This window comes from Aotus nancymaae, unplaced genomic scaffold, assembly GCF_030222135.1.
Source record: "Aotus nancymaae isolate 86718 unplaced genomic scaffold, 86718_ANA_hifiasm-v0.15.2.pri h1tg000018l, whole genome shotgun sequence".
NCBI lineage: Eukaryota > Metazoa > Chordata > Mammalia > Primates > Aotidae > Aotus > Aotus nancymaae.
In genome coordinates, this window is record NW_026988430.1 from 24,219,407 (window position 1) to 24,242,054 (window position 22,648).

Consider the following 22,648-nt stretch of genomic DNA (forward strand, 5'->3'; position numbering starts at 1 on the left):
AGAAATAGGGCCTGGTAGGAGGCGTTTGGATCACAAGGGCAGCTCCCTGATAAATGGCTTGGGCCATCTCCTTGATAAGTGAGTTCTCACTCTAAGTTCATAGGAGATCTGGTTGTTTAAAAGTGTGTGGCACCCTCCCCCCTATTCTCTGTCTTGCTCCTGCTCTGGTTATGCGATGCGGCTACTCCCCCTCCACCTCCCCCAGGATAGTAAGTTTCCTGAGGCCTCCCCAGAAGCAGAGCAGAGACCAGCACCATGCTTCCTGTAAAGCCTGAAGAATCGTGAGCCAATTAAACCTCTTTTCTTCACAAGTTACCCAGACTCAGGTATTTCTTTATAGCAAACCAAGAATGGACTAATATATAACATTTGCTTTCTAATAAATTGGTGACTTCTCTATTTCTAAATAAGATGATATAATAACCTTTTTTTTCTTAGAAATAATCATAATACCATTGCCTCAACAAAAAAAGAACATACACAGACTGAAGTAAGTGTAAAAGAATAGGTCTTTTTTTTTTTTGGCAGCTTCCTAGGAGTAAAAGATAAAGAAAATGTAAAAAAGGATAGCTCTTCGGCCAGGTGCGGTGGCTCACGCCTGTAATCTCGGCACTTTGGGTGGCTGAGGCAGGTGGATAACCTGAGGTCGGGAATACAAAACCAGCCTGACCAACATGGAGAAACCCTGTCTCTACTAAAAATACAAAATTAGATGGGCATGGTGGTGCATGCCTGTAATCCCAGCTACTCAGGAGGCAGAGGCAGGAGAATTGCTTGAACCTGGGAGTCAGAGGTTGCAGTGAGCCAAGACTGCATCGCTGCATTCCAGCCTGAGCAACAAGAGCAAAACTCCATCTTAATTAAAAAAAAAAAAAAAAAAAGATAGCTCTTCACATTATCTGTGGGTACTCTACCTTAAGAGATTATACCTTAGTAGTGACAACACATGGCTATAAAATTAAAAAATTAAAAAAATTTTAAAAAGAGATTATACCTTAGTGATAAAAAGTATGGAGAAGAAAGACTAGTCACATCTTTCGGCTATACCAATAGTCTTTATCTACAACTATCAGACAGAGAACCATCTGAGTAAAAAGAATATGTAGAAGAATTTACAGAGTGAAACACACTTCAGTCCCAAGAGGTCTCTCCCTCAGGAGAAGAAAAAAAAATCTTAGCCCAGAGTTTTTCTTTAATTCAATATAACTCATAAGGAAAACATTTCCTTCTAAATCTTTCCACTTACACATTCCAAATAATGTGGCATAGCAAATACTTAACACTGAAAAAGGCATACACTTGAAAGCCCAAATCAACACTTTTGTTAAATTTCTTCCTATTTAGCCCTAGAACACAGGAATTTGTATTGAGGTTAACTATAGTGCAGTCACATTTATATGCCTATTACTGACACATTTTCAACAGAAATTATTTTAGAAGGATTTTATTTGGAAGTCCTGTGTTTGGGAATCCCCCTAAGTTAACAGTCTCCTACTTAAAGACTGTGCTATTCCAGATTTTAGTTTTCAGAGTGATGTTTTCATAATGCATTTAATAACTCACCTGCATTGGCTTTAAGGTCTTCAGGTGTGACCATAACAACAAATCGAATTGCACGTTCATTTCGAAACATTTCATAAGACCACCTACGGATAGATCGCATGCATTTCACTGCTGCAATGCCATTGTTAGCAATAAGAACCTGGGAGGCGGAAGGAGATGGGAATGGGAGGAAAGGGCAGAAAAAAGCAATAACAGAGGAAAAGAGATGAAAAAATTTTTGTAGATCTATCTTTCTGTGTAAAAGTCATATTTTCAACCAAGAATTCTTGTTACTGTTAGGAACTGGCTTCTCCATGGCCAAGCAATATCTTAAAATGTTAGCTAAGCAAATACTTGAGTATGTGCCAGCTAAAATACACTCCTTTCTAACTTCATTTATTTTGAGGGAAAAGTCACAATTACTCAAATCCTGTAAGTTTATGAATTATTCTACCTACCATATCAATTACTAGGGAACAGAAGAAAATTAAATTCAGAGAGATGATGTATTATGAAATCAGGAATCAGGGAAGGCCAACAAGTACAGGGCCATGCACTATTCTCTGTTGCCATGAAATGAGATATCAGGCACTGAACATGTTTAAAAACCCTGGTATTAGTCACTTTTTTCCAAAATACTGAACTCCAATGCCTTAGAATTGTAGAGAATGCCTCAGAAAGAATGGTCACTGTTGTAGAAAAATCAAATAATCCTGAGACTTTCTGTAAACAAATCTTTCATCTCCTTACCTGTCTTGCAGTCATGCCTCTGAGGATAACACAGACTAATAGACACATAATCTATCTTTATTGGAAGACTAATAAAAGGATGCTGCTGAAGTAATATTTTTAGGAGTAGAAATATAGGTCCCCATTCTTTAATCTTTTAATCACTGGAAGCTATTTCAACCAAGTCATCCCCTCAGCTCTGACACGGTTTAGATAAAAGTAACACAGAATTACATGTCAAAATACCTGGAATCTCTAAGTATATCATGTGGTATATTCTCAAACATCTCAAATACCTGGTGGAACCCAGTAAGTCACACTGTATCAAACTCTTTAAGCCTTCTCTTCTGAAACTCTCTACTCCCTTAGCTCTCAATCCAATGCTGTGGCGTATTATCTCTCCACTAGCACCCTACAAGCTAATCAATTCCTCATACCCTGTTGGATCAGTGCAGTCCCACCCTCACAAGATCTTTCAAAAATAACTTTTTTTGTTTTGAGCCAGGGTCTCTCTCTGTTGCCAAGGTTAGAGTGCAGTGGCACAATCCAAAGCTCACTGAAACCTTGAACTCCCAGGCTCAAGATATCCTTCCGTTTCAGCCTCCCAAGTTGCTAGGACTCAAAAATAACTTTATAAGCACTATTTCTACTCCTTAATTAGCTGTGACTAAATTTTTTTTTTTTTTTTTTTTATAAAGACGGGGTTTCACCATGTTGGTCAGGCTGGTCTTGAACTCCCGACCTCAGGTGATCCGCCCGCCTTGGCCTCCAAAGTGCTTGGATTACAAGCATGAGCCACCACGCCCGGCCAGCTATGACTAAATTATCCATGATAAATACGTATTACAGAAAAATAGTGAAATTATATTAACAGGATGCTAAGGAGGCAGAAAGGGTAATTCACATAAAGAGGCAAAGCCTCTGAGAATCTAAACATCAACTGGGAGCAAATCTAGATAACAAATCTAGGCAGGCATTAAATCTTATGTGCTTTTGACAAAATAATTCATCAAGTTACAACTTACCTTCTCAATCACTTTATTTCCCCCAAAGCGGGTAACAAATTCTGCTGGAGAAGCCACGGTGAAATCTCGTTGAGAATCTATTTTCTTTCGGTCTCGGCCCTGCTTTACTAAATGCAAGCCAGACATGCTGGACCTTTAAAAACAGAGAAGCCATGAAAATCTATAGATAGGATTTCTTCACACCATCTGTATTTTCTGGAGACCTGCTTTTCACTACCATACCCACAACAGTACTTTCACAACTGCACCCTTGTGAAGACTGCATGCTGGCAGTTCACATACTTTTCAAATAAAAAAGAGAAAAGAAAACGATTCTTGCTTGTGGAGATTTAAGAAAAAAAAGAAGTGTTCCTGAATAATAAAACACAATAAAGTTTACCGACAGTTGTCATCGCAAAGAGGTAGGCAAAGGACCGAATGAAATGAGAAGGTATAAATAATAGACTCAGAGACTATTAAAGTCAAAAAACAAAAGTTAGCAAGGTTGTTTCTGGATCATGACTCTGGTGTGCAGATGACCTCCACCTCTGTATCTCTGGCTTCCATCTTTCTTATGAGCTATAACTCCACATTTTAAAACTGCCTACTAAATGTTTTACCTGGGTATCCCTTAGGTATTTCAAAATCAACAGCTCCAAAACAAAATTACTTATAAGGCAGCATAATGCCATATTTAATCAATTTTAAGGTGCTACTTTTTTTCTTTTTACTTTAAAAAAAAAATCTCTGAGGCCAGGTACAGTGGCTCATGCCTGTAATCCCAGCAGTTTTGAAGGCCGAGATGGGAGGATGGCTTGAGCCCAGGAATTCGAGACCAACCTGGGCAACATGACGAAACCCTAAAAATACAAAAATTAGCTGGCATGGTGTTGTGTGCCTGTGGACCCAGTTAGTTACTTGGGGGGCTGAAGAAGGTGAATAGCTTGGGCATGGGTGGTCAAGGCTGCAGTGAGCCATAATCATGCCACTGTACTCCAGCCTGGGTGACAGAGTGAGATGGTGGGTGTCTCAAAAAAAAAAAATCTCTGAAATTGGTATGTATTACAATTGATGCCTTATTAAATTGGCAGTACTGCTTTTGTTGTTGTTGTTTTAAGACAGAGTCTCACTCTGCTGCCCAGGCTGGAGTACACTGGTGGGATCTCGGCTCATTGCAACCTCCACCTCCCAAGTTCAAGCAATTCTCCTGCCTCAGTCTCCAGAGTAGCTGGGACTACAGGGACACACCACCACACCTGGCTAATTTTTGTATTTTTAGTAAAGACAGGGTTTCACCATGTTAACCAGGCTGGTCTCAAACTCCTGACCTCAGGTGATCCATCTACCTCAGCCTCCCAAAATGCTGGGAATTACAGGCGTGAGCCACTGTGCCTGGCCGGCAGTACCGCATTTTTTCGTTAGTGGTACATAAAATAATAGTGTTTCTCACAACCAATGGCACTTTGGATTAGACAATATACGATAGTGGAAACAGCACAGGCCTGGGTTTACATTCCAGATCACTCCACTTAAATGATCTTTTGCAAATAATTCAACCTTTTCAGCTTCAGTGTTCTCTTTGTAAAATATGCATAATATTCACTGTCCCAGTTATTTACCTATTGTCTTTCAGCTCCAAGCCTACCCTTTTATGCTCTGCTCTGTGACAATGGGGCCAAGATTCTGCAAACTTCATTTCCAAAACTCCTTGCTAGCTCCTTCCTGTTCTGTTCACCAAACCAGAAGGCAGAAAGGTAAGAAAAGGGCCTTCCTTCCTATTTCCCAGCTGTTATCAGCATTGCTCCAGCAATAACAAGAGACTTAATTCCAGTTTCTAGCTTCTTTCAACAGTCTGGTGAAAAGCCATAGAGGTACTAGCAGCAGTGGGTTGTGGTTCTTTGGCAGTCAGAATATCAACCTTGCCATAATCTCTCATCCTCTGGACAACACGGCCTGGGCCTATCAATCACCTGTCAGGCCAAGCCTCCTCAAGGATCTGAGTACGAGCTACTCAAAGCTTATGGTCAGAGGTCCAGGCACCAGCCCCCAGAGGACCTCCACCAAGCTCCTGGGTTCTGGTAACACTACCTCTTCCTTTTTGTTCTCCCAGCCTTAGGGGTGATAGCTACTTCCTCTAGTTATTAACTCTGGGGTACTTTAGCATGCCTTTTTTTGTTGTTGTTCTTTTATTCTTCCAACACTCAAGAAAACAATTCTTACTAGTGAATGTTCTCTGTTAATAGCACCTAGTGCAATTTCTCTTCCTTGTGACTGCACCTTGACTGATAGACCCTCCAAAAGAGTGTTCAGACGATTAAATAAGATAGTGGATATAAGCTCCTTTGTACACTGTTTGATAGACAGCTATTTTCTTTTTCTAGTCCCATCTTTTCTTCCTTTCCGCTACAATTTAACCTTGATGCTACAGTAAGTTATCTTTTCAAAATAAGAAAGTATGATTAAAATCTTCCCATATGCAGCACACCATCTAGCTTTCTGTGCACATATGGTGTTTTACATATACATATATAAATAAGACCAATCTTTCTTTCTTTCTTCTCTGAGTGTCTGTCTCTATCCATAAAATTCAATTAGTGGGCATTTTCCCTATACCTCACATGACTTAGTGTGGCTCTTAACTTGCAAAACCACCACCTACAGGAGCATAACAAGAAGAGACAAGGCTGGGCGTGGTGGCTCACACCTGTAATCCCAGCACTTTGGGAGGCCAAGGCAGGCAGATCACTTGAGGCCAGGAGTTCTAGACCAGCTTGGTCAACATAGTGAAACCCTGTCTCCATTAAAAAAAAAAGAAAAAAATTAGCCAGGCATGGTTAAACCTCTAGCTACTCAGGAGGCTGAGGTCAGAGAATTGCTTGAATCCAGGAGGCAGAGGTTGCAGTGAGCAGAGATCAAGCCACTGCACAACAGCCTAGGTGACAGAGCAAGACTCCATCTTAAAAAACAAAAAAAGAAGGAACAGTTCAGAGTCTAGCAACTACTTTGCCTACTAAAGGACAGCCATAACAAAGGTGATGTACTCTACTGTTGGCACTCATATAAAATGCTCTGTACCCTTCTTAGAGATTGACATCTCAAGCTGCTCAATCTAATAAAATTTTCTTCATCCTTTTCTATCCAGGTATTTAGTTATGCTGCATCTGGACTGGAACTTTAAAGTTAAGAAGGACCATATAGAAAAAGAGGTCCACAAGTAGAATGATTTGTCTAAGGTCACAAAAAAAGTCTGTAGCATAGATAGACCAGAAAACCATGTTTCATGGTCATTTCAATGTTCTTCCAATTACACTATGCAACACATCTAATGATAATAAACAAATGAGGTCTGAAAACAGCGCCAGGATACATGTTTTGTTTTGTTTTTTTCAATCGATTCATTTTTCCTTCATATATTCTTTTTATTATTATTATTACACATATTTTTAAATAAATAAAAATTACCTTCCTGTCCTTAATTTTGTCATGAACCTATTTCCTTTGGGCCCCAAGTCCATGGATCATTATCAGTATCAGTGTATCAGACTGAGCAATAACATGAATGAATCTCAAAAACATCATGTTCAGAGAAGGAAACCAAACACAAAAAAGTATATACCATATGACTCCACTTTTATGACAATGATACCTAATCTATAGTGCAGAACACTGATCAGTGGGCTGGGGCTGTGGGAACTGACTGCAAAGGGGTATGGGAATGATGGAGACGTTCTGTATCTTGATCTTGTAATAATGGTTACAAAGGTAGATGTATGTGTTAAAACCATCAAACTACATAATCTTAAAAAGTGAACTTGACCTGGTACAGTGGTTCACACTTGTAATACCAGCACTTTAGGAGGGCGAAGCAGGAGGATCGCTTGAGCCCAGGAGTTCAAGACCAGCCTGGGCAACACAGAGAGATCTCATCAGTACAAAAAATCAAAAAATTAGCTGGGCTTGGTGGCACACGCCTATAATCCCAGCTACTTGGGAGGCTGAGCTGGGAGATCATTTGAGCCAGGGAGGACTAGGCTGCAGTGAGCTATGATCACACCACTGCACTCCAGCCTGCGTGACAGAGTGAGACCCTGCCTCAAAAAAAAAAAGGGGGTAAACCTAACTGTACATAAATTATACCTCAACAAATCTGACTTTAAAACTAAACTCATTTAACTGCAGGGCACAGTGGCTCATGCCTGTAATTCCAGCACTTTGGGAGGCCAAAGCAGGTGGATCACCTGAGGTCAGGAGTTTGAGACCAGCCTGACCAATATGGTGAAACCCTGTCTTTAATAAAATTACAAAAATTAGCCAGGCATGGTGACACGTGCCTGTAGTCCCAGCTACCCGAGTGCTGAGGCAGAAGAAACGCTTCAACCCAGGGGGCAGAGGTTGCAGTGAGCTGAGATCACACCTCTGCATTCCAGCGTAAGCGACAGAGCGAAACTCCATTTCAAAAAAAAAAAAAAAATCATTTCACTGTCCACATAAAACAGGTCCATTTGACTGTAAATTATTCCTCAATAAAGTCGGCTTTTAAAGAACTGTTACTAAAGATATGGAAAGGCAACACAGAGAGTAAGGCTAAGGAAGTACCCACATCTTGAAAATCAGCAACTATAGGTACGGCACAATCAAACATTTCTTCATTCGTCCTCATTACCTTCAACCCTCTAGGCACCTCCACTTCATATCCCACGAGTATTTAAAAATCTGAGGATACAAATGTCAATCAAAATACAAACTAGGACCGATCTTCTTAGAAACTTCCGTTTCTCCATTACCCCTATATACATTTAGCTACCTAACCAATATCATGTGCTTTCCAGCAGAAATATAATCTACTCTATCCGCATTATAACATTTTTGTCAGTACCAGTCCAATTCATTCTACAAAATGCAGTTAACCTGTCAGTACTCCCAGTGAGCCTTTGCTGATACTGATCCTTCCAGCTCCAACCCTTAAGGTGGTAGGTAACTGAGCTTCCCCTGTGCCATACCAGAACTTGCACTTACATCTTTCCTCCTAATCACACTGGACTGTTACATGAGTTTAACATATCTGTTTTCCCTGATAAAGAGTGTGTGTTACTTAAGCTCAGATATTCTTATTCATCCCTTGAGATCAGAGATTCTTATTTATTGTTGTATCTCCAGCTCCAAAGGGTACCTGGCACAGACAGAAGCTGCTCAAACATCTTTGGGGTCTTTTTTTTTTTTTTTTTTTTTAAGACAGAGTCTTACCCTGTCACCCAGACTGGAGTGCAGTGGCACAATCTCTTGGCTTACTGCAACTTTCGCTTCCCAGGTTCAAGAGATTCTCGTGCCTCAGCCTCCCGAATAGCTGGAATTACAGGCACATGCCACCACACTCAACCAATATTTTCTATTTTTAGTACAGATGGGGTTTCACCATTTTGGCCAGGCCGGTCTCAAAATCCTGGTCTCAAGTGATCCACCCACCTCAGCCTCCCAAAATGCTGGGATTACAGGTGGGAGCCACCACACCCAGCCTGCTCAAACATTTTTGAATGGTGATGATTATTATTTATTAACTATTGACAACTACACAAAATAACTACCATTTCTGAGTACTTGCTATGGGACGGATACTATGCTAAGTTCTTTACATGCAAGGCATATTAATCCTGACAATAATGCTGTTTGAACATTTTACAAATGAGAAAAGTGAGGCTCAGAGGGATTAGGTAACTTGCCCATGATCATTCACACAGCCAGAGGTGACAAAACAGATCTGAATCCAACCTTTCCAACTCCAAGCCCTTGAACTTGATCCCCTACAGTACTGCCTTAAGTTAATCTGTATTGAATATGGTCACAGTTAATTACTCACTGTATATTTATGTAAAGAATTATGTTTTTAGAGCAGGGGTATACAATCTTTTGACTTCCCTGGGCTACATTGGAAGAATTGTCTTGGGCCACATATAAAATACACTAACACTAATGATAGCTGATGAGCTTAAAAAAAAAAAAAATTTATGTTCTAAGAAAGTTTATGAATTTGTGTTGGGCCTCATTCAAAGCTGTCTTGGGCTGTATGCAGCCCAGGGGCAGTGGTTTGGAAACATTTTATGGAGAACAAATTTCTTAGATCTTTGCTGACCATGTCTTCCAATGTTTATATATAAGCCCCAAATATACTCTGGCCATACTAACCATTACAAATCTCAATTCTCTCAAGAACTGAAAGAATGCCTGACGATGTTATTAAATAAATGACTGATATGATTATACTAATCTGAGAGGACATATACTAAATAAATATAGTCTTAAAGTAATCAAAAAATTATGATAAAATGAAACATGAAGGAAAGGCAAGAGTAAAGGGCAATGCCTTTTTTTTTTTTTGAGACGGAGTTTCGCTCTTGTTACCCAGGCTGGAGTGCAATGGCGCCATCTCGGCTCACTGCAACCTCCGCCTCCTGGGCTCAGGCAATTCTCCTGCCTCAGCCTCCTGAGTAGCTGGGATTACCGGCACGCACCACCATGCCCAGCTAATTTTTTGTATTTTTAGTAGAGACGGGGGTTTCACCATGTTGACCAGGATGGTCTCGATCTCTTGACCTCGTGATCCACCCACCTCAGCCTCCCAAAGTGCTGGGATTACAGGCGTGAGTCACCACACTCGGCCCAGGGCAATGCCTTTTAGGAGAATTTTTTTTTTTCATTGAAACTGTAAAAATGTGAAGATACTGGAATATTAATTTGACTGCTCTAAGAAATAATTTTTTAATGTTGTACAAAATGTAGGATGAATTTCATGTATTTGATTAAAAATATGCTTTGTATCTAATAAGCAAGTTGAACTACTTTTAAGGAAATATATTATCTGTTCAATGGCCTGAAGGATAATAGGTAATTTTAAAGAAGGTGAAACGAGCATTTGTAAAGCTCTGTATAACTGTATAACATCATGCAAATTTGTATGATTTTATTTTGTGAATATAGTTTCAACTTGCTAAGTAATACAAAGAGAGGCAAACACTAAACTTACTACTTAAAGAGAATTCAACAATTAGACTATATATTGATAGTCTTTCAAGGTTTACCCTTGCTGCCATCATGCTGCTATGACATTCTCAAAGCATCTTGAGAAAAACAAGCTTTGATTCCCCTTGGAACTTTCTGAATAAGTCAAAGTATAAAAAGTGCTCTCAAGGGAAAGCAAGAAGTTTACCAAAAAAAGGCATTCTATAAGCAAGTTAAAAGAAAGATAAGACTTTTAACACAAGCATTTTTCTTTACGCCATCCTGAAAGATTTCAAAATGAAAAGAAGAGAATAAAAAAGGATAAATAGTATAGGAAAGTCTGGGAGCATGGCTCACATCTGTAATCCCAGCACTTTTGGAGGCTAAGGTGGGTGGATGGCTCGAGGCCAGAAATTCAAGACCAGCCTTGCCAACATGGTAAAACCACATCTCTAATAAAAAAAAAAAAATACAAAAAGTAGTTAAGTGTGATGTTGCGTGCCTGTAGTCCCAGCTACTCCGGAGGCTGAGGCAGGAAAATCACTTGAATCCAGGAGGCAGAGGTTGCAGTGAGCTGAGATCACACCACTGTACTCCAGCCTGGGCGGCAGAGCAAGACTCAGTCTCAAAAAAAGAAAAGAAAAGAAAAATTCACTCTAGGCAAATGACCAATAAGTACTCTAGTGCTGGCACTATCCATGCAAAACAGTAAACATAGTATGAAGCAATGCAAGCATATCTGTGAAATTTGGCTCCACCCTAAATCTGGCTTCATGCTTAACTATATATTAAAAAAACTGGCAAACTGCAGACCAATTTCTTTACAATACTTATTTTTACTTTAAGCAAGGCTAAGAGCTTTAACTATGAAAATGTTAATTAACCAAATTTCTCCAATTCTTTATCAGGTTTTAAGGAATATTTTATTATCTAAATTTATCCACATCTTTCTCCACTACTTGATGATTCTTTAACATTGTTTCAAAAATAACCTTTTCAAATCTGTAATTTGAACTAACTTTTAGGTAACTTCTGAGTTAGACAAAATTATTATTTTTTCTCACTAATCACACAACACTTTCTGGCACATTTTGTGTGCTAATTATATGTTAACTAGAATTCTTATCCTTAGCAACCTAAAACTTTAGTGAAACCCTAAAAAGCAAGAAATCCTAAATCATTAGATATAAGCATTATAGATAAAAACAATTCCACAATTCTTAGAAATGCATTTCTCTATATCACAACTCTTTCTTAATTGTAACTGACCCAGATAGTCAATAAGCATCAAAAATAATTTTACAACTTTTTTTGTTTTTGAGACACAGTCTTGCTCTGTCACCCAGGCTAGGGCGCAGTGGCGCTATCTTGACTCATTGTAACCTCCTCCTCCCAGGTTCAAGCAATTCTCCTGCCTCAGCTTCCTAAATAGCCAGGATTACAGGCACACACCACCATGCCCAGCTAATTTTTGTATTTTCAGTTGAGACAGAGTTTCGCCTCACTGACCACGCTGTCTCAAACTCCTGACCTCAAGTGATCCACCTGCCTTGGCTTCCCAAAGTGCTGGGATTATAGGCATGAGTCACAGTGCCTGGCCAAGATTTTAATTTACACAAAAAGTTTACCCAAAACATGTATCCCATTCACTGTACTCAATTCCTTCATTTTTAACGGTTTATTTAGATTACTTCTGTAAAAGGAGATATTAGACACTATCATTTAAAGTTAGTTATTTCCTTGTTAACTGTGTTAATAGCCAGTGAACATAAACTGCTTACCTAAACCTAAGTAACAGCCTTAAAGTTAAATATATTAGCATTTTTTTGCCAATAACTCACAAGACTTAGCTAACAACATGAGATTACTCTCATTTGTCAGGAAAAAAAAAAAAGGCACACAAACCAAGATCATTTTGTTTGAGCTGAGTTAGTAGCTCTACAACCTCCTAGGCCAAACATCGACATCTCAAAATATTTAGCAGGGACAAATATCAAACCCAGACAAAAATGTATTCTGACAATTCTGAAGGCATTTCTATTTTTATTTCATTAATAATTTTAAAGCCAGCTTGTTTAGTAAAGTTATACTTAAGTCACGTGAACTTGAAAATTGCTTAGACTTATTAACCTTATTTATGAGCACTCTTTTATTTATAAGCCAATTCGGGTAGACACAACATCTAAGTATACATACAAATGAACACATTTAGACATATATAGATGCACACAAACAAAGATTCAATGGCTTTTATCTTGGATCCTTAAGCCATGAGATAGCAATACAAGCTTGGGGGGTTTTACTTTGTTTGCCCCAGTAGATAATCCAATGAAGGCTGGGAATCAAAATTTCAGATAAAGCAGTTTCCATGGCAGTTTGATACATGCAACTCCATCCCACTTTCCCATTCAACAGCAAACTCCAGATTCCAAAGAATATTGGGGCCAAACAGCATTGCAACTTCGAGAGAAAATTCTAAGGAGGGCTTAATACTAGATGTCAGAACTCTGCCTAGGGTGTCCCCTTTGGAAAAGTTGAGGTATGGAGGATCCCTGGATCATCCCACTTTGAGGTCCAGTCTTAGAGTGTCAGACGTCTCTGAACTTAGGTGGGCACTGGTGCCACTTTGCATGTTTTCCCTTCAGGGGCGGTGGCCTACTATGAGGTTTCCTTTTGTATCTGGATGAAGGCCTCAACTTCTGGCATCCTAATAACTTGGTAAGGCTACACTTTCCCATGCTTCCTGTTCCACTAGAGTGATAGCCATGAACTGAAATGATGGGAACTGGAGGCTAGGTGGGTTTCTTTTGTCCTTAACCAGTAGAGTAGGAGAGGGAAGAATTTAGCATGAGAAAAGAAGGTTTAAGTTGCCTGAAACACATGCAAGTTTGCCCAAGCTGTGCCACAAGTAGGGATCAGGGACCACAACTGGAAAAGATAGAAAAGTGTCCTTCAGAGTGGCCCTGGCCAGAAACCTACAGTTGCCTCTGTGTTTAAGCGCTGCCCACCAAGGGTCCCAAGTTGGAAAGGAAAAGAGAGAGAGAGATTGAGATTCCCTTGTATGGAGCAAGGAAAACAAAGGAGAAAAATAAATCTGAAACTTTGGGATTACCTCCTGGCTGGCTTGGCAAAATATGTTACCAGTGGAGAATGTCCAAGTTCTTGGTGTTTTGAACAAAGAATTGAACACCACACACACCAAAAAAGCAAGGAAAGAATAAACCAACGAAAGCAGAGACGTCACGAAAATGAAAGCTCACAGCCAGGCACACTGGCTAATGCCTGTAATCCCAGCACTTTGGGAGGTAAAGGTGGGGAGATAACATGAGTTCAGGAGTTTGAGACCAGCCTGGCCAACATGGTGAAACACCATCTCTACTACAAATACAAAAATTAGCTAGGCGGGGTGGTGGGCACCTGTAATCACAGCTACTCAGGAGGCTGAGGCATGAGAATTGCTTGAACACAGGAGGCAGAATTGCCATGAAACAAAATCGCACCACTGCACTCCAGGCTAGGGTACAGAGCAAGACTCTGTTTCAAAAAAATCAAAAAATAAAAAAAAAAAAAGAAAGAAAGAAAAAATAAAGCACACTCTACAGATTGGGTGCTGGCCCAAGCAAGTAGCTGAAAAGTCTGGTTACAGAATTTTCTGGGGTTTAAATACCCTCTAGAGATTTCCATTGTTACTTGGTGTACATCCTGTATAAATGAAGATGAAGTAAAGTTACAGTCATTTATTTAGTGTACATGTTATGTAAATGAAAAGGATGTTTCCTGTCATAGCTGAAGTGTTTGTTTTCATTTGATTTAGTTCTAGGAAGTCCTTAGGTTCCCTGCCTCCAGGTCCTACTTGCTTGCCTCATTCTCACTGTGTTCTCACATGGTAGAAGGGGCAAGGCAGATCTTTGGAGCCTATTTTTTAAGGGTACTAATCCCATTCATGAGGGCTCTACCCCATGACCTACTCACCTCCCAAAGGCCTCACTTCTTGACATAGTGGTGATTAGATTTTAATATATACATTTTGTGTGTATATATTACACAAAAACTCCAGCCCAGGCTGGAGTGCAGTGGCACAATCTCAGCTCACTGCAACCTCCGTCTCCCAGGTCCAACCGATTCTCATGCCTCAACCACCCAAGTAGCTGGGATTACAGGCTTCGGCCACCACGCCCAGCTAATTTTTGTATTTTTAGTAGAGACAGAGTTTCGCCATGTTGCCTAGGCTGGTCTAGAACTCCTGGCCTCAGGTGATCTGCCTGTCTCAGTCTCCCAAAGTACTGAGATTATAGGTGTGAACCACCATGCCCGGCCTCAACATATAAATTTTGGCAAAGACACAAACATTCAGACACTATATATTAATATATACTTATAGAGATATATATACTCACATATTTTATTTATATATGTATAGGCATGAGGTTTTATATAAAAACAGTGTTATATATAAAACACATTATATATGTGTGTGTGTGTGTATATATATATGTATATATATATATTTTTTGGGACAAAGTTTCACTCTTATCACCCAGACTGGAGTGTGATAGCATGATTTCTGCTCACTGCAACCTCCACCTCCTGGGTTTGAGCGATCAAGCAATTCTCCTGTCTTGGCCTCCCAAGTAAATGAGACTACAGGTGCCTGCCACCACACCCAGCTAATTTTTCTATTTTTAGTGGAGACGATGTTTCACCATGTTGGCCAGGCTGGTCTTTAATTCGTGATCTAAAGTGATCCACCTGCCTCAGCCTCGGAAAGTGCTGGGATAAGACGCATGAACCACCACCGTGCCCAGCCTATATATACATTTTTGAAATATATATTTACACATGTATATACATAAAAATTTTTGATACTATATAATACATATACATATATATACACACACACATACACAATATAGATTATACATAATATATGACACCTCAGTTACTTTGCAAAAAAACGTTTTAGAGATGGGTTCTCACTGTTGACCAGGCTGGAGTGCAGTGGCAGGAACATATCTCCCTGCAGCCTCAAACTCCTGGGCTCAAGCAATCCTCTGGCCTCAGCCTCCAGAGTAGCTGGTACTACAGATTCATGCCACTGCACCCAGCTATATTTTACTTACTTTTTTTTACCTCTTTGACTCTCAAGTGGAAGTTTTGTTTGGTTATCCTCTCAAAAGGTGGAAGAAATGGTGAAAAAAAAAAAAAAAAAGGCAATTATAGAGGTAGTTGGGGGGAAAAAAAGGAACGGAAAAGGAAAAGATGATCTAAAGACAGATCTTGCCAACTCAGTGTTTTTTATTTTCTGTCTTTGCCTAAATTTAGTGTAATTTTCTGTAATTTTCTTTAAAATAAAAACTCTACATTATAAAAACAAGCAAGCAAACAAAAAAGATATTGGAGGGAGGCCAGGCACAGTGGCTTATGCCCGTAATCCCAACACTTCTGGAGGCCAAGGTGGGAGAATCGCTTGAGTATAGGAGTTTGAGACTAGCCTGGGCAACATAGTGAGACCTCATCTCTACAAAAAATTTAAAAAGAAAAAAAAAAATTAGCCAGGCATGGTGGTGCATGCCTGTAGTCCCAGCTACTTACGAAGCTGAGATGAGAGAATCACTTGCGCCCAGGAGTTCGAGGCTGCAGTGAGATCTTTTATGTCAATTCTCTGCAGGGAGGCCTGAAGAAGACCCAAGAAGGCCTGACTCATTTTCTCCTCAGCCTGAGTTCAAACGGCAATAAGTAAGGTCTCAAAGTGAAGGAGTTCGGTGTCCTCAACAACTCTAATCTGGCTACATGTCAGAACAATTACAGCAGGCACCTTTCCTAGCCCCAGACACACATTCTAAAAAAGTTTTCATAAAACTACATACTACAAAGAACCAATATCCTTCCTTTACAGTAGTTGAAGAGACTTCACTGGAAATACTAGCCAAATCCAGGGAGTAAATTTGATACATCTGAGGTTACCTTCATGAAATAATAGCACAGCAAGGTCTGCATGGGGTGCTTGTTTTCACCATAGCTATAATATCACACATGGGCTCAGGGATCTTTTATTCAAATTCTCAATGTAAAATAAAGGTTTAGAAATTCAGGAGCCAATATGCCCCTTTTTATTCATTTTCTTTAAAACAAAATAGCCTTCATTTTTTAAAGATAGAAAAAAAATTAGCAAATCAAATAAATTTCAGGTCTTAGCTGTTAGTACCTTACAGGTATGTATATATATATATATATAACCCAGATGTGCTAGCCTAACACTCACCTTTGAAGCATGTAATATCTCATTTCCTTATTTTCCTCTGGAGAACCCTCCATATCAAGATGGCAAAGGAATGGAAGCCTTTTCTTCAGATTTCGGCCTTGTAAACACAAGCTGCAGTTCCTCCTTCTGTTGCAGCTGCTTAAAACCCAGGAGGACAAGAGATACTATGCCTTCTGCCTACTTCTTGGCCCTGCTTCAGTCAGACTAAAATACTCCTGATGGCTGGCCTCAAACTATAGTATTTTTGTCTAATTTGTTCCCAATTTTCCTATTTCCCCACCTTTCTTCTTTTGGATCTTCTCTCCTCTACACGCATAGCTTACACACAAAATGAGTTGATTTCCCAAGGGAACTGAGAGGAGCCGGGGAGAAATCTAAAAGCTTGTGTAACTAGAAAGTAGATTTTAGCAGCTCTGCTTTAGTTGCAGCAAACATGTTTCAACAACAGTCACCTTCTTCTGACAGTCAACGGAGAAAAGCTCCACTGTCTCTCCTGGCTGCCAGGGGCACATGACAAGGAAAGCCCAGGGCAAAAAGACAAAGTTTACAAGAACAATTAAGCCAGGAAAATAATGGGGTCATGAAATCCAGAGGGAGGAGGACAGCACGGTCTAAAGAGGTAATTTCTGAGATCCAATCAAAACAAATAATACCAACTATCAGACTGCACATGGGGAAAAGCAGGTCAGGTGGGAAAGAAAGCAAGTAGAAAGGAAACATGCCACTACTAGGGAACTTAGAATCAAGTGTAAGCCACAATTCTAATTTTCAGGCCAAAGCAGTGGTACATACAGACACCTAAACTAAGGTTTTATGCACCAAAGCTTGAGAATAAGAATGGAGCTGGTACAAAAGGGATACAGAAAAGATGTGGGTTAAACCCTTAAAGGAAAAGGGACCCTGACAAATACTTTGGAGGTCTAAACTGGTTTAAGCAGGGAAGAAAAATCCTGCCTAGAAAGACTACTTACTGAGACACATATATTATTGTGAAAGCAAATTTGTCGCAGACATATCTCTTAAAGAAATAAACACTAGCTGAATGTTATATTGTAACATCGTCCTGTTTTTAGCTTTTACTTAAGTAGATGCTCATGATATTCTGTGTATTAGGAGAAAAAGCAATGGCAAAAAACCCTAAAGGCTTAGAATCTATAGAATGACACCTTTCTGTGACAAGTCCTCAGGTCCGTACACCAAAGTCATATCTAACCTGAATCGGGCACCATAAAAAATATTTTCCCATCAAAATGCTGCATAGAGCTAGTAAACGATCTGATGCCAACCATGCTGAGAATATATTAAACTTCCAGAAAAACCTTCCAAAACAGAAGTACACAAATGACCTGGAGCATAGATAGAAGTTAAATAATCAGAGAGAAGATAAAGGATTACAACAAACAAACCTTGATCTTAAGGACATTTGGACAACTTTAAGTCGTAAAGACTCAAGCTGCCCAAATCTGAAAGCAATTCAATCAGGCTATAATAAAATATAGCCTGTCACATATAAATATATATGACAGCCAGCCCTAATAATAAAATGGAAGCCCTGGTTGTTCTCTGGTCTGTACGTTGCATCATTCCTTTTACAATGTGCCAATGCCCATTAAGTTAGGCAAGTTTACTTTTCCTTTAAAGAACCAAGCAGACACAGAGGAGCCCTTCTATCTTATGTCTCTTCAGAATAACCTGTCTCAAAAACAGAGCACTGCAGCCTTTGTTCAGGACAGTTACAGTAGCCACAGATGAGAAGCTGCTCAATTTTACACACATCTAAGTGTCTACAAAAAGAACTTCTCGTACAAGTTCAACATTCAAAAATGCAAATAAAGCACTAAGTGTAAAATAAGGCAGACTATTTTGCACTCAACTATATCAGAAAAATACACTAAAGAGGCACACTCAGTAATCAAGTTTACGCTTCCTTTCACCAAAGGGATGTTTCTACAACAACCAAACACTAACACAGCATACCCAGGTCCAAAAGCAAAGCTAGGGATCTACATAGATCTTTTATGGACGCTGTTGCTGCTCACAATCTTTAATATTAGAATACAAGAAATAAAAAGCCACATTCATTTCTCCAAATTTAAAGCATCCCCATTTTAATCTACCATGAACAGTGTCCAACATAGACACATACCTGGCACAAAATCCAACTAGAAGCCCACACTGATCCCAGCATTGTAACATGCCAAACACCAAGGATGACGTAGCAGTTTACCCAGCAGACAGTGATGCATTCGCTAGCTTGACTGTAACGCAGTCTGAGTGATACTGCAGCACACACACTGTGAGAGACTGTTTTACATTGGGGCTTTTACAAGCCGAGAAATCTTGGATTAAGGATGTGTCTGTGTCAAAAATAAAGTGACCATATATTTAAAGGTTTCTCTGTGGACTCTAAATTCTGATCCATTGACTTATATGCCTAGCCTTGAAGGAATGCCACATGATCTTGATAACTGTGACTTTATAGTAGGTTTTGAAATCAAGTAGTATGAAGACTCCCAACTTCACTCTCCCTTTTCAAAAGTGTTTTGGCTATTCTAGGTCCTTTGTTTCCATGTAAATTTTAGGGTCAGGTTGTCAAATTCCAGAAAGAAAAAGAAAGGCTGCTGGAAATTTGATAATGGACTTTGAATTTATAGATCAATTTAAGGAGAACTGCCTTGACAATATTGAGTCTTCTAATCCATGAACATGGACTGCCTATCCATTTATTGAGATTTTATTTCTTTTTTTTTTTTTTTTTTTTGAGATGGAGTCTCACTCTGTCTCCCAGGCTGGAGAGCAGTGGTGCGATCTTAGCTCACTACAACTTCTGCCTCCTGAATTCAAGTGGTTCGCCTGTCTCAGCCTCCTGAATAGCTGGGATTACAAGAACGTCACCATGCCCAGCTCATTTTTTGTATTTTTAGTAGAGATGGCATTTCACCATGTTGGCCAGGCTGGTCTCAAACTCTTGACCTCAGGTGATCCACCCACCTCGGCCTCTGGGCTTGGGATTACGAATGGCCAATTTTATTTAATTTCTGTCAGCAGTGTTCCACAAGTTTTAGTGTATGAGTCTTGTACCTTTTTTGCTAAATGTCTTCCTATTTTATCCTTCTTGATGCTATCATGAATAGAATATTTTCTTAATTTCATTTTTGGATTGTTTATTTCTAGCTAGCATATAGAAATATAACTAACTTTTCTGTATAGATCTTATATCCTGTGATCTTGATAAACTCATTTAAAAATTTTTGGTTAACAACTTTACTGAGATACGATCCACATACCATACATTTCACCCACTTAAAGGGTACAATTCAATAGTTTTTAGTACATTCACATAGTTGTGAACCATCATCACTATAAATTTTAGGACATTTTCATTTTATTATATATGTCATTTTTTTAAAGAGATGAGGTCTTGCTATGTTGCACAGGCTGGACTTAAACTCCTGAGCTCAAGCAATCCTCCTGCCTCAGCCTCCCAGGTAGCTGGGACTACAGGCACGTGCACCACATATGGCAATTTTAGAACACTTTTCTTACCCCCAAAAGAAACCTCATGCCTAGTAGCAGCTACTTCTCATTTCTCCAATACTCTCCCCAATCCTAGACAACCACTAATCTACTTTCTCTCTTTATAGATTTGCCTATTACAGACATTTCATACAAATGGAATAATATAATATGTGGCCTGGCCAGGCACGGTGGCTCATGCCTATAATCCCAGCACTTTGGGAGGCTGAGGCTGGTGGATCACGAGGTCAGGAGTTCAAGACCAGCCTGGCCAAGATAGTGAAACCCTGTCTCTACTAAAATACAAAAAAAAAAAAAAAAAAAATAGCCAGGCGTGGTGGCAGATACCTGTAATCCCAGCTACTTGGGAGGCTAAGGCAGAGAATTGCTTTAACCTGGGAGGCGGAGTTTGCAGTGAGCCGAGATTGCGCCACTGCACTCCAGCCTGTGCAACAGAGTGAGACTCCATCTCAAAATAAAAAAACAAAAGTATGTGGCCTTTTGTGACTGGCTGCTTTCATTTAGCATAATGTTTTCAATGCTGTAGCATGCATCAGTACTTCATTTCTTTTTATGGTTGAATAATATTTCATTGTGTAGATATACCATATTCTGCTTATACATCACCAGTTAATGGACATTGGGTTGTTTCCATTTTGTGGCTATTTGTGTGTGTGTGTGTGTGTGTGTGTGTGTGTGTGTGTCTATTATTAATAATGTTGCTATGAACATTCATGTATAAATTTTTATGTGGACATATGCTCTACTTTCTCTTGGGTATACAATAAGGAGGGAAGCTGCCAGATCATATGGTTCATATGGTGAGAGTTTAGTTTTATAAGAAAGTATCAAATTAGCTAGGTATGGTGGTTCACACCTGTAATCCCAGCACTTTGAGAGGCCAAGGCAAGCAAATCACTTGAGATCAGGAGTTTGAGACCAGCCTGGACAACATGAGAAAACCCCGTCTCTACTAAAAATACAAAAATTACCTAGGCGTGGTAGTGGGTGCCTGTAATACCAGCTACTCAGGCGGCTGAGGCAGAAGAATCGCTTAAACCCAGGAGGCGGAGGTTGCAGTGAGCCAAGATCACGCCATTGGGCGACAAAGCGAGACTCTGTCTCAAAAAAAAAGAAAGCATCAAATTATTTTCCAGAGTGGCTGTATCATTATACATTCCCACCAGCAATGTACAAGAAATCCAATTTTTCTGCATTTTCACAAATCTTTGGTATTGTGTCTATTTCTTATTTTAGGCATTCTGATTAAGTGTGTAGTGACGTCTCATTGTTATTTTAATTTGTGTTTTCCTAATACCAATTACTATTTGCATTTTCCTAATACCTAATAACGATTAGAGAAATATTAAACATCTTTTCATGTGTTTATTTGCCGTAGGTATATCTTCTTTGGTTCCATTTCCTTCTTTTTTAAAATCATTTCTCTCTTCTTATAGAGAATTTCTATTTATTTATTTTATTTTACTTTTAATTTTTTGAGACAGGGTCTTGCTCTGTTGCCCAGGCTGGAATGCAGTGGTGCAAACATTCAATATACTCAAGCAATCCTCCTGCCTCAGCCTCCCAAGTACCTGGGACCACAGACATGTGCCACTATGCTCAGATAATTTTTAAAATTTTTCCAGAGATGGAGTCTCAAACTCCTGGGCTCAGGAAATCCTCCCCACTTGCCTCCCACTCAGCCAACAAATTATATTTATTGATTGATTGTTGTCATGCTTAAAAAACAGTATTTAAGGGGCTGGGCACAGTGGCTCATACGTGTAATCTCAGCACTTTGTGAGGCCGAGGTGGGTGGATCACAAGGTCAAGAGTTCAAGACCAGCCTGGCCAATACTGTAAAATCCCTTCTCTACTAAAAATACAAAAAGTAGCTGGGTGTGGTTGCATGTGCCTGTAGTCCCAGCTGCTCAGGAGACTGAGGTAGGAGAATCGGTTGAACCCAGGAGGTAGAGATTGCAGTAAGCCAAGATTGTGTCACTGCACTCCAGCCTGGGAGCAAGACTCCATCTCAAAAAAAAGAAAGTGGTAGATATACAACTATAAACAAAACATATGGTTTCTGTTTCTATACTCATATTACAGTATAATGGAGACAAGCAATCAAATAAATATACTACTAAAAATACTACAAATTGTGATAAATGCTATCGCAATGGGAAAAAAGAAACACTGTAACAATAGAGCCTCTTTGAGGAAATGACATTTGATCTGAAACCTAAAGGATAAAGATTTCAAGTGATCAAAGAACGTGAAAGTGAATTATAGGCAGAAGGACCAGTGCATACGGCCTTAAGATAGGAAAAATATTGGCCTACTATCTTTTCTGAGGAACTGAAAGGCCAGTATGATTGAAGCCCTGTCAGCAAATGGAAATTGAAAGAAGTCAGGTCATTCAGGGTCTCATAAGCTAAGTTAAAAATTTTGTATCTAGTCCGGCTGTGGTGGTTTACACCTGTAATCCCAGCACTTTGGGAGGTGGAGGCAGCTCCCTTTGTGCCATTTCCTGCCTCTTCTAGATAATTTTAATTTATAGCTTTGCCACATATTTTATTAAGAAAATAGAAACTATCTGGCTAGT

The 22,648-nt window shown here is 39.5% G+C and overlaps 1 protein-coding gene across 6 annotated transcripts in view; it reads right to left on the reverse strand.

Annotated features, from left to right (window-relative positions):
• The window catches only part of ACACA (acetyl-CoA carboxylase alpha), a 309,514-nt gene that overhangs the window by 194,322 nt on the left and 92,544 nt on the right, over positions 1–22,648 (reverse strand). For all 6 annotated transcript variants that reach the window (XM_012445433.2, XM_012445435.2, XM_012445438.3 and 3 more), the window contains 2 exons: positions 3,297–3,429; positions 1,564–1,702 (listed from right to left, as the gene is read on the reverse strand). In XM_012445433.2, coding sequence (XP_012300856.1) covers positions 1,564–1,702; positions 3,297–3,429 — 272 coding nt within the window. The remainder of the gene's footprint in view (positions 1–1,563; positions 1,703–3,296; positions 3,430–22,648) is intronic.